The sequence below is a fragment of the Oryctolagus cuniculus genome, chromosome 7, assembly GCF_964237555.1.
Source record: "Oryctolagus cuniculus chromosome 7, mOryCun1.1, whole genome shotgun sequence".
NCBI classification, from domain to species: Eukaryota; Metazoa; Chordata; class Mammalia; order Lagomorpha; family Leporidae; genus Oryctolagus; species Oryctolagus cuniculus.
In genome coordinates, this window is record NC_091438.1 from 47,062,975 (window position 1) to 47,089,272 (window position 26,298).

The 26,298-nt window shown below is 49.6% G+C and overlaps 2 protein-coding genes across 6 annotated transcripts in view; one reads left to right on the forward strand and one right to left on the reverse strand.

Annotated features, from left to right (window-relative positions):
• On the reverse strand, positions 1-24,365 carry PRUNE1 (prune exopolyphosphatase 1). 3 transcript variants are annotated; one of them, XM_070077728.1, is made up of 9 exons: positions 24,013-24,281; positions 22,180-22,224; positions 14,884-14,976; positions 14,166-14,368; positions 11,115-11,299; positions 7,764-7,922; positions 7,075-7,169; positions 4,218-4,376; positions 1-1,855 (listed from the first exon to the last, which is right to left on the reverse strand). In XM_070077728.1, exons 1-9 carry the CDS (start codon positions 24,049-24,051, stop codon positions 1,436-1,438), a joined length of 1,398 nt encoding a protein of 465 aa, XP_069933829.1. In that variant the 5' UTR covers positions 24,052-24,281; the 3' UTR covers positions 1-1,435. The 3 variants fall into 3 exon arrangements, with proteins under 3 accessions (XP_069933829.1, XP_002715618.3, XP_069933830.1); XM_002715572.5 differs by lacking the exon at positions 22,180-22,224 and having other exon boundaries at positions 24,013-24,365; XM_070077729.1 differs by lacking the exon at positions 22,180-22,224 and having other exon boundaries at positions 14,800-14,976; positions 24,013-24,194.
• MINDY1 (MINDY lysine 48 deubiquitinase 1) overlaps positions 23,659-26,298 on the forward strand; it is a 12,294-nt gene continuing 9,654 nt past the window's right edge. For 2 of the 3 annotated variants that reach the window (XM_070077721.1, XM_017345900.3), the window contains exons 1-2: positions 23,659-23,780; positions 25,749-25,858. The gene's annotated coding sequence lies outside the window, so the exon portion shown is untranslated. Of the gene's footprint in view, positions 23,781-25,265; positions 25,859-26,298 lie in introns of those variants that run through there. The other variant, XM_070077720.1, reaches the window with a different exon arrangement.

Sequence of the window (26,298 nt, forward strand, 5' to 3'; positions counted from 1 at the left end):
AACAGGAAAAAAGTATTTAATACTTTAACAAAATGCAAAAGAAAGTACCAAGTTACAAAACAAATGCCTTTGGTTCAGTGATTAAATCACTATTTTTACCTTCCAATGGCTACAGATATCACACCCTTCAAGCCAGACTGTACCCCTCATCCTCGAAGATGCCACGCCAAAACCATCACATACCCCACTGTGCACTGAGAACCGGGGGCAGCTTCCATGGAATACAACTGTTGGGTGGGAAAAGGGGGGACGAGTGGGTCTGAAGAGAAAAGGGAGACTCTACACATGCAGAACAAGCCAGGGGGACGGAGCTATCTGGGGACCACTAGGGCATTACGAGCCACACCCCTGTACATGCTACCTGAGGCCAGGTCCCTCGGTACAACCACACAATGCAGACCATCTAGTGACACCAAGCACTCCCAGAGAAAACAGAAAAAAATAAAATAAAATACAGAGGCGAGGAAAGGATGGCAGCAAAGGCAGATCACAGAACAGCAGGTGTGTCTAGTCCAGACCCTGTGCGAGGCCCAGAGTAGGCAGTGTACAGCCCAAAAATGACAACACCGCTTGTGGCAGTCCGCATTCTGACTCCACGCCCCCTTCTAACGTGAACACGAGCAAGGGACGGACAAGAAATCGACAGAGCCCCAAGGCAGGGGACGGCCCCGGGGCTCTCGTTGCCGTTCTGCTGTCTTGGGGACAGTGCCGGTGCAGCCTTCCTGGGGTACCTCCTGAACCCTTCAAGAACCAGGCTCTGCAGGGCCTTTCCAGGGTTCCGTGTGGCTCTGGGACAGAAGTGTGCACAGAAGCAGAGAGCCAGTCCTGATCAGGACAGTCGTAACAGCCTCCAGTCTGCTCCCGACCCAGACCTGGAACAGTCCCAGTTGGCTCAGAACCAAGCTCTGGCCAAGTCGGAACCAAACGCCCACTGGCTGCAGACGCAGCCGAGGGTCAGGGCGCTGCGAGTGTGCTGAGGACACAAAACTGGAAGGGGCGTTTCCAGAGCACGCTCTTCTCTACCTGACTAGAAGCAGGTGGTCCATGCACATTTGAACAAGTGACTACGTGGTTCCGTGACAGACACTGGTCCTGTTCAAGAGCCTCACGGAGGGCACTCTGGGGGCCTACATTCTTCGACCCACCCTGCAGGGGCTGCGGGTGTTGTCACCGTGTCCCTGGCACATGAAACAGAGGAGTCAGTGCACATTTAAATAAAACAATTAAATAATAAAACTGTCTGATGGGCAGACCGGAGGGAGACGCAAAGTCGCTCTCACAGCAGCCGCTCCCTTTCGCCTCCCAGTTTTATGAGAACAGCACCCCAGAGCCTGGAACGGGGAAGACAGAGTTGCCGAAATCGCCAAACATCTCAAAACATGCACTTGAGGTGGGTTGAGCCACCTCCTCTCCCACCACCTCTCCCTCCCCGCAGTCACTTCTTTGACAAAGAGGACTGTGACAGCGAGATCTGACTGCACTTTTCGAAGACCGCCTCCGCGGAGAGCCTGGGTAGCCCCTGATCCAGAGGGCACTCATCCACCAAGCTGTTCATGGGCGTGGGGGGCAGCGGCGGGTCCTCCTCGTCCTGACTCAGTCCAGCGATCAGCGAGTTCCCCGCCCTGTCCAATTCCTTGTCGGCCTGCTCCCTGGACGCTCCCGCCGTCTCGGGCTGTCCTGACGGTATCTGCACGGAGTCAGAATAGGCCGACAGGGCTTCCTGCAGCAGAGGCAGAAGTTTCTTTCGGGAAGCCTGCGTGTTGCCTTGAAGATAGGCTTGGAGGTTAGGGTGGGTGCTTGGAACAGGGGTCAGCTTCAGGGGCGGAGACTGGGAGCGTTCCAGAACCCCACAGATCTGCAGAGGAGATAAAATGGGGAGATGAGACATAACATGGCATAGCAATGAGGTGAGGTTCCAAGTGAGAGGCTTCCTTTAGAGAATAGAAAGCTTTTTTTTTTTTTTTTTTTTTAAAGATACGGCCACGGCCTCAATGGCCAGGGCTCTACCAGGCTGAAGCCAGGGACCATGTGGGTACTAGGGGCCCAAGGACTTGGGCCATTGTCCACTGGCTTCCCAGGCACACTAGCAGGAAGCTGGATTGAAAGTGGAACAGCTGGGACACCAACTGGTGCCCATATAGGATACTGGCGTCACGGACAGCAGCTTAACATGCTACACCACAATGCCAGCCCTCCAGAAACTTTTCCTAATTAAGTCATCAGAGTTTAGTTTAATTGCTTGCAAGAAAAGGAATGTAACTTAGAGTATGTTAGAAAGCAAAGAAATATTTTAGATTATATACTTCATTTTAGCTTTAAGGAAACCAAAGCTTGAAGAAATTAAGCATCTTAAGCAAAACCACACAGATGAGGACAGAGTCATCTGATAACAGATCCCAGGGCCCCCAGCTCCTAACCTAACGTTTCTAAGTGTATACTCGTGCTCAGGAACTTCAACTCTGACCCTACCTGAGATGAGACTAGCGTATGTGTAGAGGTCAGGGGAAGGACTGAGGCAGAAAGAGAGAATAGGACAAATGGGAATGAGAGTCAGGCAAGCACAGGGCCAAAGTCTGGCCATTTACAAACAGCATCTCATTTAATTCTCACAACTGCCCTGCAAGGCTGGCATTACCAACACTCTCATTTACAGGCAGGAAAACAAGCGGTCAATTAGGTGACCCACCTGAGGTCACAGTTTGCATCGAGCAGAACTGACACTCAAACCCAGGAATGTCACCAGTGATGGAGTTCTAAATCTATGCTGCCATCCCCACGCGGGAGGACGAGAGGAGATGGCAGAGCACACCATGAAGAGGGCCCCGCTCCTCAGCCCAGAGGCAGCCCGCGTGATGGCGGGGTCCTCAGACCTCGTGAGACACCTGCACGGCTTCTGAGAGCAGCACTGTGGAAACCAGATCCAGGGAGAGGAGACAAGCACTGCTATTTATCTATTTATTTGAAAGAGAGAGAGAGAGAGACAGACAGAGAGAGATCACTCCCCCAAAACTGACAAGAGCAGGGGCTGGGCCAGGCTGAAGCCAGGAGCCCAGAACTCAATCTGGGTCTCCCATGTGGTTAGCAAGGACCCAAGGACTTGAGCCATCAACTGGTGACTCCCAGGGTGCGCAACAGCAGGGAGCTGGATTGGAAAGGGAGCAGGGACTGGAACCCAGGCATTCTGGTATGGGGTGCAGGTGCTCCAGGTGGCATGTTAGCCACCAGGCCACTCCTGTCTTGTGAGAGGCACTGCTTAGGGTTCAAGCACCCTTTCCTTCCTGACACGACCAGAACGAGCCACCCTCTGCCGAGTGCTTACGCTATGCCCATATGGCATACGGCATTATGTCTGATGATCACATCAGACTAATCAGCAGGTACTGTTAGACCTTTTATAGACTCCAAAGTCAAATGCTTTGCCTTAGCTCAAAGGGCAAGGAAGTAGCAACCTGGGACAGAAAAGGATGTTTATTGACTTTAAAGGCTAGAGTTCTTTCCACAACGAGAAACTGCCTTGCATTTGGGGAAATCACATTTGCTTCCGGGGAGAAGACAAAGGCAAAGAGAAGGGTGAGGGCAGGCGTACCTTGTACATGCAAAGGATTACCTAGCCGTATTCTGTCTTCAGCAGTCCTCACATTGCCCAACCAACCTAAGGAGTCCCTGGACTGAGTGCCTTCAGCCCTGGTTTAAATTCTTTCCTGGCTAATTGGTAACCAAGAGAGGAAGAAAAAGAGGAGGAGGTTGGAAAGATGGTCAAATGGAAGGTAAGGGGAAAAACCAACCCAATCTGAGATCGCTCCTCTGTGAAGTCATGCCACACAGAACTGTAGGCAATAGGAAAGGTTTCTCTGTGCTTCTAACTCCCAAGGCAACAGAACAGAAAAGAACTGCTTTTCCAGGGTAAGAAATGAATGATTAAGTCAAGTTCAAACTCAAGATTTATAATCTTTCCTTCTAGCCAACCTTCAAGTTCTGCCCAAGTAGAGACTATGTCTCTGATTCTCTGGAATCCCCTGTCTTCAACTGTATGATTAAGGATATTCAGATACAGAGAGTGAAAAACAAAACAAAACAAAACAAAACAGGGAGGGGAGGTTCTGGCAAGTCAAAGAACTTCTGTGTAAACCTAAGAACAAGGAGAGGTTCTTACAGCACAGAGGGGCACACGGCAAGCCCCGGGAGGCCGGCCTGTTGCAGGAGGCCTGGAGACTCACCGTCGTCCGCAGCGCCACTTGGGTACAGAAAACAGCCAGCTGCCGCACTGGCTCATTTTGAGTGTTGAAAAAGATAGTCATGGCGACCAGGGCGTCACAGTTGTGAGCGTGGCAGAAAGCGTGGAGGTCTGCAGAGAGGTTGGGTCTCTGTAGAAAGGCCTGCAGGGAAGACATGGAGAGAGATGAGGGCTACGGCTGGACCCTCCCCGTCATCGCCAACCAAACACGTTAACTCAGGACTTATGCACCACGAGCAAGGTATCTGGTATTTGTGCTATCTGTGCAGTGGGGAGCAGAGTGGCGGGATGGGGAGAAAAGACAGGCCTGGGATTAAGACAGAATTGGTTTGAAAATCAGCTGCATTACCCATTTTAACCTCCCTGGACTTAAATGTCCTTATCTGTGAAACAAGTTTGTAACATTTACCTAACTGATGGTGACAGGGATGAAAATACTGTAATGCGTGTGATGTGCCGGACATGCTCAAGGCTCTCCTGCTCTTGCAACCAAACAAGCAAGGCTTTTGCCCTGTGGCTATTTTTATTCTAAAACAGATCAGTAGAGCAAACGGATGTGGAGTCGCAGACAAGCAACAACCACAGCCTCCGTTCTTTCTCTGTGGATCCAGTCTCTTCTCCAAAGTCTCAAGTGGTGCTTCCTCCAGTGACTACCACCACCACCTAGTTCAGATCAGGGCTTTGCTCCATCCTTGGCATTTCTTTTCTTTTAAAGACTGATTTGAAAGGCAGAGTTATAGAGAGAGAGGGAGAAACAAAGACAGAGAGAGAAAGAGAGAGAAAGAGAGAGGGAGGGAGGGAGGGAGGGAGGGGGAGAGGGAGAGGGAGAGAGAGAGAATCACTGGTTCACTCCTCAAAAGGCTGCACACCCAGGGCTGGGCCAGGTTGAAGCCAGGAGCTTCATCCAGGTCTCCTTCATGGGTGGCAGGGACCCAAGCACTTGAGTCATTCTCCTCTGCTTTCCCAGGTGCACCAGCAGGGAGGGGGCTGAATCAGAAGTGGAGCAGAGGCTGGCACTGTGAAGTTGCCACCTGCAGCACTGGCATTCCATATGGATGCAGTTTTGAGACCCAGCTATTCCACTTCTGATCCAACTCCCTGCTAATGTGCCTGGGAAAGCAGTGGGACATATCCCAAGTCATTGGGCCCCCGCACCCACGTGGGAGACCCAGAAGAAGCTCCTGGCTCCTGGCTTCAGACTGGCCCAGCTTCAGCCATCACGGCCATTTGGGGAGTGAAACGGTAGATGGAAGATCTCTTTCTCTCTGCCCTCTTCCTCTCTCTGTGTAACTCCACCTTTCAAGTGAATAAAAAAAAAAAATGTTGAGCAGATGGGTCTTGAGCTGGCACCCATATGGGATGCTGGCCTTGCAGGTGGCAGCTCTATCACACAACATTGGTCCCCATCCTTGGCTTTTTTTTTTTTTTTTTTTTTTGGTAAAGACTTATTTATTTGTTTCAAAGTCAGAGTTACAGAGAGAGAGAAAGAGAGAGATCTTCCATCTGCTGGTCCATGCCCCCGATGGCTGAAGCCAGGAGCTAAAGAGCTCCCTCAGGGTCTCCCACATGGGTGGCAGGGACCCAGTACTTGGGCCATCCTCTGCTGCTTCTCTCAGACCACTAGTAGGGAGTTAGATCAGAAGTAAGGCAGCCAGGACAGGAACTGGCATCCATATGGGATGCCGGGGTTGCAGGCGGTAGCTTTATCTGCTTTACCACAATCTTTTTTTTTTTTTTTTTTTTTTTTGGACAGGCAGAGTGGACAGTGAGAGAGACAGAGAAAAAGGTCTTCCTTTTGCTGTTGGTTCACCCTCCAGTGGCCACCATGGCCGGCGTGCTGCGGCCGGCGCATCGCGCTGATCCGAAGGCAGGAGCCAGGTGCTTCTCCTGGTCTCCCATGCGGGTGCAGGGCCCAAGTACTTGGGCCATCCTCCACTGCACTCCCTGGCCATAGCAGAGAGCTGGCCTGGTGGCCTGGAAGAGGGGCAACCAGGACAGAATCCGGCACCCTGACCGGGACTAGAACCCGGTGTGCCAACGCCGCAAGGTGGAGGATTAGCCTATTGAGCCGCGGCGCCGGCTTTACCACAATCTTAAAAAAAAAGAAAAAAATTAAGTTCATGGAAAAAAAGAATTAAAAGATAAATTTATTTCAGTGCAAAAGATCTTGAAATCCATGCATAGTTTCTCATAATATATATTTTCTATGTTCCTTGAAGACCCATTGAATAGACGCCAAACAAGGAAACCATGAGACAAGATCATTTCAGTATGTTAAGTGCTATGGGGAAAACAAAACAAACTGCTAGAGGTTTCCTAAACACAGGAAATATTACAAAATAATAACAACAGAAAGCATGCTCAGGACACATCTGCACTGATGCTGAGTGATAAGGAGGAACCAGCTCTGCTACAGGAAAAGCAAGTTCAAAGCCTTGACTTAAGTGTGAGCTCACTGCTCTGAGGAACAGAAAGAAACCCAGCCTGGCTGTGGCACTGTGAATGCAGGAGTGGGGCTGGGAGGAGATGGGCTGGACCTGGGCCCTACTGTAAGCCAGGCCTTTAGCTCTCGTTAGGAGGACAGAGAAAGGCAGTGAAGGCAGGAGGGGTCGGCCATGATCTGATTCACACCTTAAACAGATTACTCTGGGTGCTGTTGGAGCACAGTTCCCAAGGGTGAATGAGATCTCATCCGTAATGAGAGGAGGTTACCGCGGTGGCCAGAGTGGAAGTGCAGACAAGCAGACAGGCACGAGAGACACCCTGGAGGGGAACGAGGGGCAAGGTGCCACCGTGACTAGAGATTTCCCTCCCCACCCTCCTCCACCTCTTGCTCTTACCTCCAGATCCATATATATTGCACTAATGGCCACCTTGCTGCCTGGCCTGTAGATGGTCTTCAGGTCCTTTCTCAGCATCTGCTCAGTGGTCAGTCCTAGAAAGTAGATGTGATCCTAGGGGTCAAATAGGGGAGCCCGGGTCCCAAGACAAGGAATGCCGGAACACCAAGAGGGGTTAATGGAGAGGAGAAATGTGGTCTTTCTTTGGAGGACATGAAGCAGAGAGATGATGGAAAATGCATTTATAGGAGCTGGCGCTGTGGCGCTGTGGCACTGTGGTGCTGTGGTGTAGTGGGTGAAGCCACCACCTGCAGTGCCAGCATCCCATATGGGTACCAGTTCGAGTCCTGGCTGCTCCACTTCTGATCCAGCTCTCTGCTATGGCCTGGGAAAGCAGTAGAAGATGGCCCAAGTGCTTGGACCCCTGCACCCATTTGAGAGACCTGGAAGAAGCTCCTGGCTTTGGATTGGCATAGCTCTTACCATTGCAGCCAATTGGGGAGTGAACCAGCAGGTGGAAGACCTCTCTCTCTCTCTTTGCCTCTCCTTCTCTCTGTGTGTAATTCTGACTTTCAAATAAATAAATAAATAAATCTTCAAAAAAAAAAAAAAAAAAGACTACAATGAGCAAGGCTTGCCTACTTGTCTTCTCATGCAGGAGGTAGGGAAGTCACTGTGCCACTTCCTACCTGACACATCAAACTTTGCCTTTTGGAGGGAATCAAAGATGTCATCTCTCTTGGGCAGATCTGGGAAGAGGGCCTCCAGTTTCTCTACATATTGGTTGTCCTTTAGGGTTGCCTTTCCAATTTTAGGGTCCATGTTGACACAGTCCAGGATGATGGTTCCTGTGCAGACAGAGAGGGAAGAAGTCAAATCCTAAGATCCTCCACTCACAGCCACTAGAACACACGTAACCAGGGCTGGCACTGTGGCGTAATGGGCTAAGCATCCATCTGCAGTGCAGGCATCCCATGTGGGTGCTGGTTCTAGTCCGGGTGCTCCTCTTCCAATCCAGCGCTCTGCTATGACCTGGGAAAACATCAGAAGATGGCTCAAGTGCTTGGGCCCCTGCACCTTCCTGGGAGACCCAGAAGAAGCTCTTGGCTCCTGGCTCCGGATCAGCCTGGCTCTGGCTGTTGTGGCCATTTGGGGACTGAACCAGTGGATGGAAGACCTTTTTTTCTGTCTCTCCCTCTCTCTGTCTGTAGCTCTGCCTCTCAAATAAATAAATAAATCTTAAAACACACACACATACACACATACCCTTCAAACCACACTGACAAAATACAGAGGAGACTTGCATGGCAAACTCACTGAAAACAAAACAAGAAAGTGCGATGGTCTTTGTTCTGAGTAAGACCTTCCATATCCAAAATAAAACGGAGCTGGGGAAAGGGAGAAAGGTGGAAAGGAAGTCTGAGCGTCTCAATCCTTGTGGATTTCACAACCTAGTCAGAGAGAGATGACAACTCTTCAATAGGCCAAAGTCTACCAAAGAATCTTACCATCTGGAAGAAAGTCTATTCCAACTGTAACTTGTTTTTAAAATGGAGAAAATGGCAAAAGAAAGGCTAAGAAATTTGCTCAAAGCCATACAACTATTTCCTGGCAGAGCTGGCATTAAAATGTGTTCTAGGGTAAGCATTTGGCCTCATGGTTAAGCTGCCAGTTATGATGCCTACATTCCCTATCAGTATGTAGGCTCAACACCTAGCTCTGGCTCCTGACTCAGTGCCTTGCTAATCCAGGCTGTAGGGGGCAGCAGTGATGGCTCAAGTCATTGGTTCCTGCCACCCACATGGGAGATGGAGACCTGGATTGAATTCCTGACTCCTGGCTACAGCCTGGCCCAGCTCTGGCCATTTTGGACATTTAGGGAGTGAATCAGCAGATGGGAGCGCTCTCGCATGCTCTCTCTCTCTCTCTTGCTCTCTCTCTCTCTCTTGCTCTCTCTCTCAAATTAACTAAAAAAAGTTTCCTTCTGGTTTAGCTAGTTATGCAATGCTGCTAAAACAAAGTACCTAGGTCTATTGCTCTGCATTTCAAATAAATAGTTTTCAGGGGCAAGCGCTGTGACAAGTGGGCACTGATGAGTCCCAACTGCTCCACTTACAATCCAGTTCTCTGATGGTGCTCCTGGGAGGGCAGCAGAGGATGGCTCAAGAACTTGGGCCCCTGCACCCATGTGGGAGACCCAGAGGAAGCTCCTGGCTTCAGTGTGGCCCACCCTGGCCCTTGCAATCAATTGGGGAGTGAACCAGTGGATGGAAGATATCTCTCTGCAACTCTGCTTTCAAATAAATAAATCAATCTCTTTTTTATTAAAAAGATTTTATTTATATTTGAGAGGTAGAGTTACAGGGAGAGGCAGAGGCAGAGGCAGAAAGAGAGAGAGGCAGAGATAGGTAGGTCTTCCATCTGCTGGTTCACTCCCCAGTTGGCCACAAGGGCCGGGGCTGCGTGGATCCGAAGCCAGGAGCCAGGAGCTTCTTCTGGGTCTCCCCCGTGGCTACAGGGGCCCAAGGACTTGGGTCATCTTCCACTGCTTTCCTAGGCCACAGGAGAGAGCTAGATTGGAAGAGGAGCAGCTGGGACATGAACCGGTGCCCACATGGGATTACAGAGCCACAGGTGGAGGCTTAGCCTACTATGCCACAGGGCCGACCCCAATAAATCTTTTTAAAAATATATTTTTCAAAAAGGGTGGGTGTTGTGGTGTAGCAGTTTAAACTACCCACTTACAACACCAGTATCTCATATCAGAGTGCTGATCTGAGTCCTGGCTGCTCTGCTTCCAATCCAGCTCATGTCAGAGACCAGGATAGATTTTCTGGCTCCTGACTCTGGCCTGGCCAAGATTGATTGTTTTTATTTTTATTTTTTGTATTTTTTTAAAGATTTATTTTATTTATGTGAAAGGCAGCATTACAGAGAAAGAGAGGAGAGAGAGAGAGATCCTGCATCTGCTGGTCCACTCCCCAAATGGCCACGATGGCCAGAGCTGAACCGATCTGAAGCCAGGAACCAGAAGCTTCCTCCTGGTCTCCCATGTTGGTGCAGGGGCCCAAGCACCTGGGCCATCCTCTGCTGCTTTCCCAGGTGCATTAGCAGGGAACTAGGTCAGAAGTGAAGCAGCTGGGACTCGAACCAACACCCATATGGGATGGTGGCATTGCAGGTGGCAGCTTTACCGCTATACCACAATGCTGGCCCCCAGACTGGCTGTTGCAGCCTGGCCAAGACCTTATTGTTGCAGTCATTTAGGGAGTGAACCAGTAGATGGAAGATATCTCTCTCTCTCTGCCTTTCAAATAAATAAATAAATGTTTTGAAAATAATTAGGGGCCAGCACTGTGGCATAGCAGGTAAAGCCACCGTCTGCAGTGCTGGCATCCCATATGGGTACTGGTTCTAGTCCCAGCAACTCCAACTTCCGATCCAGCTCTCTGCTATGGCCTGGGAAAGCAGTGGAGGATGGCCCAAGTCCTTGGGCCCCTGCACCCACATGGGAGACCTGGAAGAAGCTCCCGGCTCCTAGCTTTGGATTGGTGCAGCTCCAGCCATTGCAGCCATATGGGGAGTGAACCAGTGGATGGAAGACTTTCTCTCTCTCTCTCTACCTATGCCTCTCTGTAACTGTGCCTTTCAAATAAATAAATCTTAAAAAAAAAATAATTAACAAATAAAAAACATAATAAAGAGAAAGCAGAAGTGAAGTGCACAGCAGCAGACCTAGAAGCTTCCTATCAGCAGCACTGTACAATGGAAGGAGAACCAGCCAGAGAAGCAGGAAACTTTTTTTCAAACTTACTAGAGAGACAGATGCTAAATACCCGCCCCTCTTCTGCTTTCTCCAACCAAGTACCCTGAAGGTCCTTAAACAAGTGCTTCATTGTCCCCTGCCCCAAATCCCATTCTTTGGTGTGAGCTGAACATCTATGGGAGCACATGGGAGAGTCTAGACGTTTCCACGCTCCCCTGTCTTGGATGGAAAGAGGAACCAGTCAGGTCCCAATTTCAAAGCCACCCTTACCCACCGTGCAGAAGCGCTGCAGTTGTCCTATCCAGGATCTCTGGTGCCCCCTGCAGGATTCTCTCTGCCACCAGGGTAGCGCAGGACCCCACCAGCTCAACAGAAACAGGACAGGGTGGGCAGTGCTTCTGCTCGATGGGGCGATGGTCTAGCACCTCTGCTACTGCCTCCTCCAGGGCTGCATCGCTCCTGTGGGGTGGGGGAAGGACAGGGGAAAGAAGGACGGGTCAGGGCACTCCAGCAGCTTCTAACCAGTCCCTCCTACCCAAAGGAAAGTGGACATGCCTTAGGCAAACCGTTAGACTCCTGGTCACTGCAATCTCTGCTCACCCCTCCCAACCGTTTTCTTTGATATTATGACTGAAGCTGTCTTTAAATGGCACACACATGAATTTTGTGAATTTTTGGCTGCAAATACCTCACCTGCATTTGTTTGTCCTTTACGGTTGCACGTTCAATGGACAGACCCTTGATGCCCAGCATCTAAATCCCTTCCTGTCCCCTCAATCCACTCACTACCTAAAATTCTCTGCAGGGCACTGGGTCTGTGGCTTCTACCTCAATTCCAATCCATGTCCTCCTTTCCAACCCTTATTCCAAGTCCTTAATATTCCTCATCTGGACTATTCCAGCAGTCTCTTAACCAATCGCCTGCTCCCAACCCAGGCTACTACTGAGCTGTCCTTCATAAAGCTCCCTGAATGGTTATTTGAAAAAAAGCAAACCTGATTCTATTAGGAACTGGAATAAATATAATTAACAATAGCTCCTTGCTGCCTAAAATAAAACCCATCTCCTACAAGGCCTCCACGGCCTGCCCCCTGCCTACTCTGGTCTCATCTTTTTCCATGTCCTCATATTTTACGCCCCAGCTGTGCTGAACAGATTCCAGTCCCTGTAACTCAGCCTGCTGTTTCATGCCTGCTTGTGTTTGCTTCTATTAATGACTTCTGTTGCCTGGAACGCCTCTCCTGACCACATTCCCTCCCCATTCACTGAACAAACACCTAGTCTTCTTTCAAGACCGAGACCAAAGATCAAATCTGCTAGGAAACCCTTCCCCACGCCCTTGACTCCATCCTCTGTGTACCCACTGTCTCCTAGAGCAACAATCATTGCTCAGTGTCTAACACCCATTAACACGATCTGCCTGCCTTGCTCCTACTACTTGACTGAAAGCTTCATGAAAACAGGTCATCTGTGTCTCACCTTCAGCCTCTAATTGAAAGTTTGTTGTTGTTGTTTTTAATATTTAGTTTATTTTTATTTTTAGAAAGGCAGAGAGAGAGAAAGAGAGATCTTCTATCTGCTGGTTCACTCCCCAAATGCCCACAACAGTCAGGGTTAGGCCAGGCTGAAGCCAGGAGCCCAGATTTCAACCTGGGTCTCCCACATGGGTGGCTGCAACCCAAGTACTTGAGCCATCATCTGCTGCCTCCCAGCATGTGCACTGGAGAAATCGGAGTCAGGAACCAAACCCAAGTACACCAATATCAGATGTGGGCGCCCCCGCCACTCACGTGGGAGACCTGAATTGAATTCTTGGCTCCCAACTTCAACCCTGGCTGTTGCAGGCATTTGGGGAATGAATCAGGGGATGCAAGTTCTCTCTTGTCTCTGTCACTAAAATAAAGAAAGAAAAAGAAAAAGATCACCAAGAGTTTATGTAGGAAATACTTCTAAAAATTAAAAAACCTTTTTCAAAAGTTTCTATTACAATAAATCTGTCACAAAAATCTTAATTTAAAAAATATTGATTTATTAATTTGAAAAGTCAGAGTTACACAGAGAGAGGAAGAGAAGAGAGAAAGATCTTCTGCCTGCTGGTTTATTCCCCAAATAGCTGCAACGGCCAGGGCTGGGCCAGGCCAAAGCCAGGAGCTTCTTCCGGGTCTCCCACGTGGGTGCAGGGACCCAAGCACTTGGGCCATCCTCTGCTGCTTTCTCAGGTATATTAGCAGGGAGCTGGATCAAAGGTAGAGCAGCCAGGTCTCCAACCAGCACTCATATGGGATACTGGCATCACAGGCAGTGACTTTACCTGCTATGCCACAATGCCAGCACCTCAAAGGCAGATTTAAATGATTTTTTAAAAAATTACCATTCAGTTTGAAGTCACCATGCTTCTATTTCTTTCACTATGGTCTATGTCTTTACACATTAGATGTACATATAACTGGAAAACTGATAATATTTTCTGTGTCTGATATGATCCACCAGTTATGATTAGCTTGTGAGACTCCTACAAAATAAATAAATAAATAAATAAATAAACTCTTGAGGCAGGTATTGCGGCAGTGGTTAAGATGCCACGTGAGGGGCCGGCAGACGAAGCCACCACTTCACTTTTGACATCCACATCCCATATCACAGTGCTGGTTGAGTCCTGGGTACTCTGCTTCTGGTTCAGCATCTTTGCTTACCTATCTGGGAAGGCACTGGAAGATAGCCCAAGTAGTTGGGTCTCTGCCACCCACACACCCATATGGAAGACCTGGATAGAGTTCCTGGCTCCTGGCTTCAGACTGGCCCAGTCCTGGCTATTGTGGCCATTTAAGGAATAAATCAAATCTCTCTATTTCTTCCTCTCTCTCTCTGTATACTTCCTTTCAAATAAATAAATAAATAAATTTTTAAGAAAAAAATGCTGCCACCAGGGATGCCCACATCCCATATCGGGGGGGGGGGGGGGGGGTCTGAGTTCCAGCCCTGACTCTGCTTCCAATCCACTTCCTGCTAACACACACCATAGGTGGCAGTGGGTGATGGTTCAGGCATTTGGGTTCATGCCACCCGGGTTCATGCCACCCAAGTGGGACACCTAGACTGAGTTCTGGGCTCCTGGATTCAGACTGGCTCAGTCCTGGCTGTTGTAGGCATCTAGGAAATAAACCAGCAAATGGAAGTGCTCTCTCTTTCTTGCTCTGTGTCACTTTTTCAAATAAAGAAAAATAAGTACATAAAAAATATTTAAGCCCTCTTTCTTCACTTTAATTCACTCTTCAGAGCCTGACATGGTACGTGGTAAGTATCACTTTCATCTCCTTCTACTTACTTGGGTAAGACATGATGGTCAACAAGGACAAGGCTGAGCTGGCTAGCCTGGTGCAACGCGTGGAGGTCAATCTCATCCCGAAAAATTAAGAGAGTCTCTGGAATGTGAAGCTTCTGGAGGAAGAAGACGTTGTCGCCTCGCAGAGGTAGCTCAGAACGTTTTATATTTAGAACTGGCACGAAGATTTCCTCGGCCTCAGTCGTCTGGGTAGAAAAATCAAAAGATGACAGAAGGAAACAAGGCCACTGACACCAAAAGATGTGGCCCTGCTAAGTCATCACCTTTCTCAGTCACAATTACCCAGTCTATAAAAACGAAAGGGTGACCTGCCCTCCCTCCAGCTTAGCAATGACAAGAAAGTCAACAAGGTATCGCAGTGAAAAAACCCCAGTGCTACAGAGACAGGATTTGTGGTTCTGAAGAGCTAACCTGGGCAAGAAGAATACACACTAGATAACTGATACCCATAAGGAACTCAATAAATAATACACTGTTTAAATATTGCCTTATAGTTTATAAACCCCTCAAAATATAGTTGCTTGTTTGTTCCTCATGGCAACACTGTAAAATATTCTCATTTCAGATTTTATAGACGGTGACATGAGACTCAGTAAAGTTAAGGGGTTTTGCTTACCCAAGGCTAAGTGCCGCTAAGTGGCAGAGCTGGGTCTTGAATGCACATCTGTTCGTCCTAAGGGACTCAGCGCCCAGTACTCACCTTTGCCAGGTAAAAAGCCAGGGTGAGAGCAGACACCATGGAGTCCAAGTCACAGGCTTCATTTCCCAGCACCACATGGAGAGGTCGGGACTCCTGGGAGAGAAGAATGGGAAGCAGCGGCGTCCCTATCTATTCCCGCGCACCCTATCCTCCCGTCCTCAGGGAGGGCTTCACTCCCATCCTCTCCCCGAGCTTCATGGAGCAGGGGGCTCAGACCGTCTTCTGAGAGGACCTCAGCATCCTAGCAGGCAGGGCTAAGTGTTTCAGCCACACTGTAACATCCCATACACACCCAGTTACTGGGAAAGTCTTCTTTCCTCTCTACTAAATTTGACTTACAGAAGAGCAGTAAATAATCCTCTGACTTCTTGTGCTTCTTTGGACACCAAAATAGTCAAAAGTAGGCCATTTAGAATAGGTGATATATTCCAGCAACACTCTTAGGCATAACAGTCCTTGTTTGTCCCTTCCATCCCCATTTACAAAGCAGGAAAAAGAATTCTTACACCTCTAAGTCATGAAAATAGGGGACAGCCCATGTGGCATAGCAGGTAAAGCTACTGCCTGCAGTGACGGCATCCCATGTGACCACCAGTTCGAGTCCTGGCTGCTCCACTTCTGATCCAGCTCTCTGCTCTGGCCTGGGAAAGCAGTAGAAGATGGCCCAAGTGCTTGGGTCCCTACACCCACGTGGAAGACTCAGAAGAAGCTCTAGGCTCCTGGCTTCAGATCTACCTAGTTCCAGCCGATGCAGCCATTTGGGGAGTGAACCAGCGAATGGAAGACCTCTCTCTCTCTCTCTCTGCCTCTCTGTAACTCTGTCTTTCAAATAAATAAATCTTTTTTAAAAAGAAAAAAATGGATCAGTGTTGTGGCACAATGGGTTGAGCTGCCACCAACAATGCCAGCATCCCATATAAGCACTAGCTCAAGTCCTGGCTGTTCCACCTCTACTCTAGCTCCCTCCTAATGAGCTTGGGAAAGCAGCAGAAGATGGCTCAAGTGCTTGGGGCCCTGCACTCTTATAGGAGATCTGGAGGAAGCTCCTGACTCCTGGCTTCAGCCTGCAGCTATTTGGGGAGTGAACCAGCGGATGCGAGATCTCTCTCCCAACCTGCCTCTCTGTAACCTTGCCTTTCCAAATAAATAATTTTTTAAAAAAGATTTATTTTATTTATTTGAAAGACAGAGTTACAGAGAAAGGTAGAGACAGAGAGGTCTTCCATCTGCTGGTTTACTCCCCAAATGGCTGCAACGCCTGGAGCTGTGCTGATCCAAAGCCAGGAGCCAGGAGCTTCCTCCGGGCCTCCCACAGGGTGCAGGGGCCCAAAGACTTGGGCCACCTTCCACTGCCTTCCCAGGCCATAGCAGAGAGCTGGATCAGAAGTGGAGCAGCCGGGACTAGAACTGGTGTCCATATGGGATGCCAGCACTTCAGGCCAGGGCTTTAACCTGCTGCGCCATAGCGCCAGCCCCAATAAATAAATTTTTAAAAATTTCAATAAATCAGTCAAAAAATGGGCAAAGAGGTTAAAAAATAGATCTAGTCCTTTGGTTGTCTGAGAAAACGCCCACTGCCCTGAGCAGGCCTAATGATAACTACGTATAACCAAATACCTCGCACAGCCCGAGAACAGACGCTTTCCCCAGCAGGTTCGGATTAACGCAGGAACACATGCTACTGCTGGAACTTTTTTTTCTGAAAATCCCAGCTGCTGATAAGAACTCCGAGGAGGGAGGGATATCTGCTATTATTAACTTTGTTCCCTTGCAACGATCTCCCCAGCTATCAAGTCTTAAAATACCACAGTGTCTACAAGAGCAGAGTTGTTTTTTTTTTTTTAAGATTTATTTATTTGCAAGGTAGAGTTATAGAGTGATAGAGGGAAAGGTCTTCCATCCACTGGTTCACTCCCCCAATGGCTGCAAGGACTGGGCTGGACTGATCCCAGAAATAGGATTTTGCTTTTTGTTTTAAATGTTTATTGATGGGGCCGGCATTATGGCCTAATAGGTTAAGCCATCGTCTGTAGCACCTGCATCCCATATGGGCGCCGGTTCGAGTCCCGGGTACTCTACTTCCTATCCAGCTCCCTGCTAATGTACCTCAGAAAGCAGCAGAAGATGGACCAAGTCCTTCTTGTGGGAGACCCAGATGAAGGTTCTGGCTCCTGGCTCCTGGCTTTGGCCTGGCCTAGCCCCAGTCATTGCAGCCATCTGGGAAGTGAACCAGCAGATGAAAGACCTCTCTCTTTGTTTCTCCCTCTCTGTCTCCATAACTCTATCTTTCAAATAAATCTTTAAAAATATATGTATATATAAACATTTATTGATTGTGCCAGGTATTATTACAATATTTTTACATGCATTAACTAATCATTTAATCCTTAAAACAACTCAATGAGGCAGATACTTTAAAAAATTTATTTAGTTTTAGTTATCTGAAAGGCAGAGACAGAGACAGACAAACAGAAAGTGGTCTCCTATATGCTGGTTCATTCCCCAAATGCCCACTACAACCCGGGCTGGGCCAGGCCAAAGCTAGGACCTGAGAACTCAGTCCAGGTCTCCCACTTGGATGTCAAGGACCCAACTACTTGATGTATCACCTGCTGTCTACCAAGATGTGTATTAGCAGGAAACCGGAATTGGGCACAGAGCTGGAACTCAAACACAGGCTCCCCAATATGGGATTGAGGCGTCCCATGTGGCATCTTAACAGTTAGGGCAAATACCACCCCAAGGCAGGGTGAACGAATTATTTCATTCTCCGTGTGAGCATTTTGCTGGTGGAGTAAGACCATAAAGCCTACAGTTCAGCTCAGAAGACAATTCCTTCTTATTAGTTTACTTCTGAACTTCTATCTCTGCCTGCTTCTGAGAGAGGATAGGCTGAGAAACAAAACGACTCACATAGCAGGGCTCCTCAACTTTAGCATCACTGGCATTTTGACTAGATAATTCTGTTGGGGAGGGGCTGTCGTGTGCATTATAGGATATTTGGAAGTATCCCTGGTCTCTACCCACCAGATGCTGACAGCACCCTCAGTCATGACGATCAAAAACATCCCCACAGAAAGGAAAAAAAAAAGAAGAAAGGAGAAGAAGGAGCAGAAGGAGAAGGAGGAGAAGGAGAAGAAGGAGAAGGAGAAGAAGGAGAAGGAGAAGAAGGAGGAGAAGGAGGAGGAGGAGGAGGAGGAGGGAGGAGAGAGGAGAGAGGAGAGAGGAGAGAGGAGAGAAGAGGAGAGAAGAGGAGAGAAGAGGAGAGAAGAGGAGAGAAGAGGAGAGAAGAGGAGAGAAGAGGAGAGAAGAGGAGAGAAGAGGAGAGAAGAGGAGAGAAGAGGAGAGAAGAGGAGAGAAGAGGAGAGAGGAGAGGAGAGGAGAGGAGAGGAGAGGAGAGGAGAGGAGAGGAGAGGAGAGGAGAGGAGAGGAGAGGAGAGAAGAGAAGAGAAGAGAAGAGAAGAGAAGAGAAGAGAAGAGAAGAGAAGAGAAGAGAAGAGAAGAGAAGAGAAGACTAAAAACACCTCCAGGGGCTGGTGTTGTGGCGCAGTGGGTTACGCCACCTCTTACAACACTGGCATCCCATACCTAAATGCCAGCCTGAGTCCTGGCAGCTCTGCTTCCGATCCAACTCTCTGCTAACGTGCCTGGGGAAAACAGCAGATGATGGACCAAGTGCTTGGACCCCTTCCACCCGTGTGAGAGACTCAGATGCAGTTCCTGGTTCCTGGTTTCAGCCTGGCCCAGCTCTGCCTATTGTGGGCCTTTAGGGAGTAAACCAGCAGATGGAAGACCAATCTCTCCTCACTCCCCTCTCCTCCAGGCACCCCCCCACACACACACCTGTCTCTCTGCCTTTCAAGTAAATAAATAATAAATCTTTTTTTTTAATGTCCCAGAGTTATCGAATGTTCCCCCTTGAGAACTACAGAGTACAGGAAGGTGAAAATCCATACACTCTGGCTCCTACAAGCAGAGGAGCTTTGTCAGACATAAGAGTTTAGCAAAAACAAAACAAAAAAATCAGTTCAGCAATATGGGAAGGAAGTTCAGAGAATAAAACAGCAATGGACAGTTATCAAGTAATGTAACTTCAGGAATCAAGAGTCTAGGGATATCTGGACTCATCATCCTTAGATAGGCTATTACCACTCCTCTTAGCCCACCAGAAAGACAGAGCCCCAAAGCGGCAATTTCAGAAAACCTGAGGTGGTAGAAATTGCACTGACTCCGGGAGACAGACTTAGGTTTCTGTCCCCATCTCCATTCCCAGCCCTCCAGAGAAGCAGAGAGAGCCCTGGGCAAGTCTGCTCTCAGGCTCTCCCCACGTCCATTTCTCCACGCTCACTTCAAGAGGGTGGACGCTAAGGCCCACCCAGACTCAACAGTACTGGGGAGGGCGATTCTTTCTCAGCATGAAACCCTTTTCTAAACCAGTAAGAGAACTCTGTACCCAAGACCCTAGCCCTAAATAAACACCTCCGACTTGCGATTCTGCCTCCTGATCCCAGAGAAGGCCCCTGTTTCCTGGATACCAGGAGCTGCCCAGATGGCTGTGGACCAAAGTGACAACCAGCTCAGGAGAAAAGTGGTGGCGGGGACAACCCACGCACTGGAGCAGGAAGGGGCCCCAGGGCAGGGACTATTTAAACACCAGGGGCCGCATGGTCCTGACTCTGGGGAAACAAAGGTAAGAAGGACAGAGCAAGGGGGAGACCCACTGCTGGCTACAAGCAGGCCCTCGGAGGAGCCCTCCAAGACGCACAGGACGACGCTGCTTTGGGCAAGGGGCAGCTGAATCAGGATCAGCGTGCTCCCTGGCATGACGGAAGGGCAAATGGAAAAGCAGAAACTTGGGGCCAAACACAACCTCCTGATTCCAAGGCGAGGAGCCATGACCAGAAGAAGATGAACAACTAAGCCCTTGTGCTCAGCCCAGCCCAGACAGCAGCCAAGAGGAATGAATGCAGAAGGAATACTCGGAGTCTTGCAGGCAGGCTTGGAACTGGAGGGACCCAGGGGGGTGGTAGCATTCCTTTCCCTGCTCCGCACCCACTTACCCCAGCCCGGCGGACCACTCGCCGCCCCCAAACCATGGTGTGCACATTCCCAGCTCTGCCCTTCACACAATTTGTTGTTCTCAGTCTGAGAGCCGCAGAGCTGCCTTTCACAAAGATCAGACTTTGGGGTTGAATCCCAGCTCTGCTTCCCTAAGCCTCGTTTTCCTCCTATAAAACAGAGACTAACACCGTCAACAAGTCGCACAAAGTCATCCTGAGGATTGCGTGAGAGCGCGCACAAGGGCCCACGCTATACCCTTCCCTGCCCATTCCAGTCCTACCTAAAGCCCACCTTCTCCGTGCAGCCTTTCCTCCCGGCCACTCAGGCCAGGGGAATCCTCCTGTGAGCCCCCAGCTTCCAGCACTGTGCGCTCAGCTTATACTGAACTTGTGCCTTAAGGAGCTCACGGACTTGTCACAGCCACCTATCCCTAACCCTTAACATAGCTTATGCAATGGGTGACTGGGTGACTATATACTTTGTTGTTCAAACTGGGACACTTCTGAGAATGAAGAGAAGCATGACTCATGATTACACTGGGGAAAACTAATATTATCCTAGGCAAACTGGGTGCACAGCCGCCCAGCTTATAAGGCACCGTTCTCCTCTTCATTTAGGGAAAACATGTGCAACCCTTAACCTCCCCCATCCCCCATTCCCCCCAGCTGAAAACACAAGCCAGCCAGCCTCAGTTTTCAGACAGAAGAGTTCGGGGGAAACACAGCTATACTTAGCAGCATGAGAAAGCATGAACTGCAATGGGAGAAATACAATCTGAGAGCCACAAATAAATATAAATGTTTTTTCTTAAAAAAAAAAAAAAAAAAGCACTAGCTGAAATGAGTCTCATCCTGATGTTTTCTTTGTAGCTTTATAAGGGCAGGGAGAGGTTCTAGTGCTGGCAAAGGAAACCACTTCCCTCCTGAAGTGGAATATGGTCTGATAACTGCTCTTCAAAATAGTTAATGAGAGGGGGGAAAAAATGACAAAGGGGCCGACAGAGACAGGCCCTCCCAAGAGAGATAATGGGGCTGATAGTGGTGCCAGGACTGCAGATTTCTAAGTTCCTGCCTCCTGCTGGAGAAAACACGTACAACACATCATGCAAAGGCTCCTGGGTGTGTACCTACACAGGAACGTTGCACCACCCAGAAGTGAAGATGAGTCACCATGAATAGGACATTTAGAGAAATAGGATTTCTTTGATTGATTTGTTTTTAAATTTTTATGTATTTACTTGAAGGCAAAGACTGACTGATTCACTCCTCAAATGCCCACCACGGCCCCCAGCTGGGGCTGAAGCTGGAAGCCGGGAACTCAGTCCAGGTTCTCCCCTGTGGTTGGCAGGAACCAAACTACTTGAGCCATCACCACTGCCTCCCAGGGGCCAGAGCTGAGTGTCGAAGCCAGCTACTCTGACACGGGACATGGGCATCTTAATTGTTTTTTTTTTCCCCCAAGATTGATTGATTGATTTGAAAGTCGGAGTTATACAGAAGAGAGATCTTCTATCCTCTGGTTCATTCTTCAAACAGCCAGGGCTGGGCCAGACTGAAGCCAAGAGCCAGGAACTTCATCCAGGTCTTCCACTTGGGTGGCAAGGGACTCAAGTACTCGGGCCATCTGCCGCTGCTTTTTCCAGGCCATTAGCGGGGAGCTGAACCAGAAGTGGCGGAGCCTGTCAGTGAACCAGCACCCATATGAGATGCTGCCGGCTTAACCCACTGTGGCCCAACGTGGCCCCTTAACTGGTATCTCGACCGCCACGTCCGCCCCTAGCATTTCTTTTAAATAGAACATTCTATTGTGGCTGTGGCAAAAGCTACAGAAAATGTCCCTGGTATTATATGCTAAAAATATGGTATCAACTGGAGACTTGGCTGAACTATCAGCTGTCTCTACCCCATGCAAAAGCCAAGCATTCACAATTCCCTGAAGTTTTCAAGCTTAGTAGCGCATCTGTCTAAATTATGTCTCTCTTTACAACAGAAATCTCACAGATAGAAGGGAAGAAAAAAAAGATCTTTTTCTTTTTCATTTCATATCTTTTTTGTATTTAAACATTTCTACTTTGTGTATTTAATACTACTCTGTAATTTAAAGCAATCTAAATGGTTGGCATCGCTGATATGTCTTGCCACCAGCTCACCCACTAACACTCCTAGAATCTAACAGTCTCATTCTCCCAGCCCTGGCATCGCTGGTGATAATAAAAGCTCCTAGACACATTCTCACCTTTACAAGTGCAGGAATTTTCACAGGAGGATCTGGATCTTGCTCCTGGGGAGATGAATGTACGGAGGGAAAGGGCAAGATACCAGTAATACTGGAAAAATCATGTATTTTCCAGCTCTGAACTGGTGTAGGAAACACACTGCTAACCCTGAGAGGGGTGCTGTGGAGGGTGCGTGCCGAAGAGCAGATATATGCATAGAAATGCTACTTGGTGAGGTTTCAAGTCAAGTGGGAAAGACCAGTCAACTCCAGTTACTGGGGGGAAAGACCCAACTGCTCACCACATAGACTGGTGATACAAATACTCTATAAGTCCTTCAGCGAGCAACCTGGGGTGGAATCCGAGGAAACCAAAACTAACTGGCTCCAAACTGCCACTATGCATTAAAACAACTTCTCTTGGGGGCCGATGCAATGGTATAGCAGGTAAAGCTGCCGCCTGCAGTGCCGGCATCCCATATAGGTGCTGGGTCAAGTCCTGGCTGCTCCACTTCCAATTCAGCTCTCTCCTGTGGCCTGGGAAAGTAGTAGAAGATGGCCCAAGTCCTTGGGCCCCTGCACCTGCATAGGAGACCTGGAAGAAGCTCCTGGCTCCTGGCTTCAGATGGGCCCAGCTCCAGCCGTTGCAGCCATCTGGGGAGCTAGCCAGTGGATGGACGACCTCTCTGTAACTCTACCTTTCAAATAAATAAGTCTTTAAAAAACAAAACAAACAAACAAAAACTACCACCACCATCAACAAAAACTTCTCCAAAACGTGTTTTTTCACAAAAGAAAAATTTGGTATAACTGATACTGAAATTGAACTTCTCCGCAATTCAGTATGAAGACATTCATTTATCTCACAGTACCCGAGCCTGCAGCATGCATTGGATGACTTTTAGGATTTGTTTAAAGACCAGAATCTATGGGTCAGAGGAACCCGTAGTTTAAGAATCTATATTTAAGGCAGCCGACCATTTGTTCAGGTGTGCTGAGGGGCAGGTGACCTGGAGCCTCTCTCTGGCTAACTTCTTGCTGCTAACCGGGTACAACAGCCTAATGCTGCATGACCAGTGAGCCTAGGCGGTTAGTCCAACTGGCTCAGGGAACACCAACAATAAGACACAAAGCATTCAGGAGTCAGGCTTCTGTTTTGGTTTCAAACAAACTCTGCTTATCCCTTCCACACGGGGGATTTTTATGTAATTTGTGCGCATTAAGGCCAAGGGCAAAGGAATGCAGGTTGTGGGTCAAAGAGAGATACCCGATGTATTCACTATGTTTGACTTAAAAACAGACCTAAAGCGAAACACCGTGAGCACCTCTTATCTAGGAATGAGTTGGGCCCGTCCGAGAAAAACCGAGGTCCAAAGGGAATAACGCGTGGGCACAGGTTCCGTCCACACCCGCGAGGTTCACCTGGAGGCCAGTGGGCCACGCCAGGCCCCGCGAGCCGCGAACTCAAAGAGGGGCGGGGAGAAAGGAAAAAACGCGCTAGCTGGGCAAGCCTGGCGGCGGCACGGCCCCTGTCCTTTTTGACAGAACTGACTCCGGCGACCGCAAGCAGAGACTCAAAGGCAGAACCCAGCCCCAAGCCGGGAGGGGCTCCCGGCTCTCAGGTAGACCCCCAAAGGCGGGGAGCAAAAACCCGGAGACCCAGCGGCATTCTCACGCTCGCAGGCTGCGTTCCCGCTCCTCGCTCCCCACGACCCAAGCCCGACCAGGCGCCAAGCCCCCTCCCTACAACTAGGTGTTCCCTCCACACGGACCGTGGGGCTCCCCCCAGGTTCCCCGTTTTCGTCCTTCCAGACCCCATGCTTCATGCCTTAGTCGTAGACAGGGATCCGTTACCTGCAGAGCGGCTCGACAACCCTGCAGGTAGTCCTCCATGGTGAAGCCCCAGGTATGCCGTCGCCCCTCGTGGAGGAGAGGATGCCAGGCAAATGCACCCCGCCCAGCACTCGGGCAGGAGGTGAGGGTCAGGAGGCGGGACTCGAACCCGCCACACAGCGATTCGGGTTCCCCCCCCTCCACCCCGGGAGGAAGTGCGTAATTGGGCACTCCCGGAGTCCGACGTCGCCCCGCCCCCAGCGGCGGAGGCGGAGTTCTGCGCCCAGAGACTCACGGGGCGTCTGTTGGGAGGAGCGAAGGGGGCGTGGCGCAGGGTGTTCTGGGAAACGTAGTCCCCAAGCTCCGAGAAGTCCCTAACAATTGAGGGGAGGGGAATATTCTGAGGAATCATTCATTTGACACACAAATGTGTATGTGTCATAATGACCCATCTTTGTGGCATCTGAACTTTCTTTTTCCGATCAGGCTAAATTTAACAGCTTTCCGCCTGTTACACCGAGCGTCTGGCTGACATCTTAAGTTACACATGGCCAAACAGCTGTCCTTACTTTCTCAAAGTCTACCCTCTACCAAACGGAGGCATTGCCACCAATTTTGTGGTTGTCTGTGTTAGAAAAACATCAGGATAATCTTTGACCCCCTTCGTCATACCTGCCTCTGCCTAAGCCGGCTGCTTCTTCCTCTGCAGACCTCCTCGCGTGTCTCCGCACGCACGGCTTTCTTGGTCTGTCCTAACCTTGGCCCTTTGCTGCCTGCCTCTCTAATTGTTCCAACTGCTTTTTGAAGCCTCCGGAGGGGCTTGAAGTTTCATTCTGTGGCCGTCTTCTAAGCGGAGTTTGGAGGACCCTTCAGGATGTAGTTAGATTCCACCCCCTGCCCTTAACTGCCACTTAGGAGCGCAGCTCCGGATACATGTACCCCTGTCATCAGGGGCTTCTTCCACGCACTGCCAGGTGCACAGCCCAACCAGTTTCATTTCTAGATGAAGACAATGATACAGCGACGACTTGGAAGGGAGAACTCTCAGCGCTCCAAGCAGGGCAGGAGAAGGGTTTTTGTTTTTTGTTTTTAATTTTTCCATTAAATGAGTAAACATGCAAATATCGTATCTTTGGCCCTGGCTCTGCGGATCCAGAGCGAAGGACTGCCACAGAGGGAGAGAAAGCCCAGATCCCAACAAGCTGCTGCTGTCCAGCGCGGCTCCTCCCCGCTGGGCAAGGGCACTGTTCTCACCAGAGAGGCACAAGCGCTCCGTCCCCTCCAGAGGCAGGCGCAGGGAAGAGAAAGGGGCTGTTGTTTTTCTCTCCTTGTTTCTCTCTCCCTCGCTGCTGATCACCATCAGAAAGCCCTGATGGAAAATCCTCCAGTGCTGGGCAGGCCCCTCCTCCGCCGGGGAGCTTGTCCTTGACAAATTTTTCTTTGTCCCGATGGGAAAAAGAGAGAGAGAGAGAGAAAGAAGAAAAAAAAAAAAAAAGGAAAGAAAAACCACAAACTTCCTTTAAAAGCAGCTTGTAGTCAGGGCCTGGAGTGCACGCTCCAGACTGGCGACTCAGGAATCCAGAAGCCGCTCTGAGCGACCGATCCGGAGCCCCTGGGCTGTGTCGCTGCCTGCCTGCACCCTCCTTCGGTGCCCCTGTCCTGGGCGTGAGTCCGGAAGTGGCCGTGACCCAGCCCTCACTGCGCGCGCGCGCTCGCTCGCAAACCTGTGTAAACCTATATCGCTCTGGCGTTGACAGCTGGACGGCAGCTCGCCGCGGTGGGTGCCCCTCCTGTGCCCACCTCCCCCACCCAGCTGCCAGAGCCGCGCCCGCCTTCTCGGTGCTGGGACTGCACCCACTTCTTTCAGGTAAAAACTTTGTTTTAACCATCTTCTTCACCTCCACTCCCCCCGCGGCTCTTCTCTCAGCTCCGGGAGATTGACACCTGGCGGTCCCCTCATCTTTGCTGTCTACAAGTCGGATTGCTTAGGGGAGCTGGAGCCCAGGAGGGTGTTCAAGAGATGTTTCTTGGGCCCTGTCTTGCCTCCAGCGAGACGCATCCGCTCCGCTCGTGAGCGGGTGCTGTTTGACTTATTCAAGGGGAAGAGCTGAACCCTGATTGTGGGAAGACTCGGGACAGTCAGGGACTTGAGAGAGGACAGTTCTGGGGAAGGAGGACTGTCTTCTATTTTTTTCTTCTTCTTTTCAATTTTTTACCTGAAAGGCAAGGAAACAGAAGTGTCTTCTCAAACTGATATACCTATTCTTGATGCTTCTTCTAAATTTTGGCTATTTACTGCCACTGTCT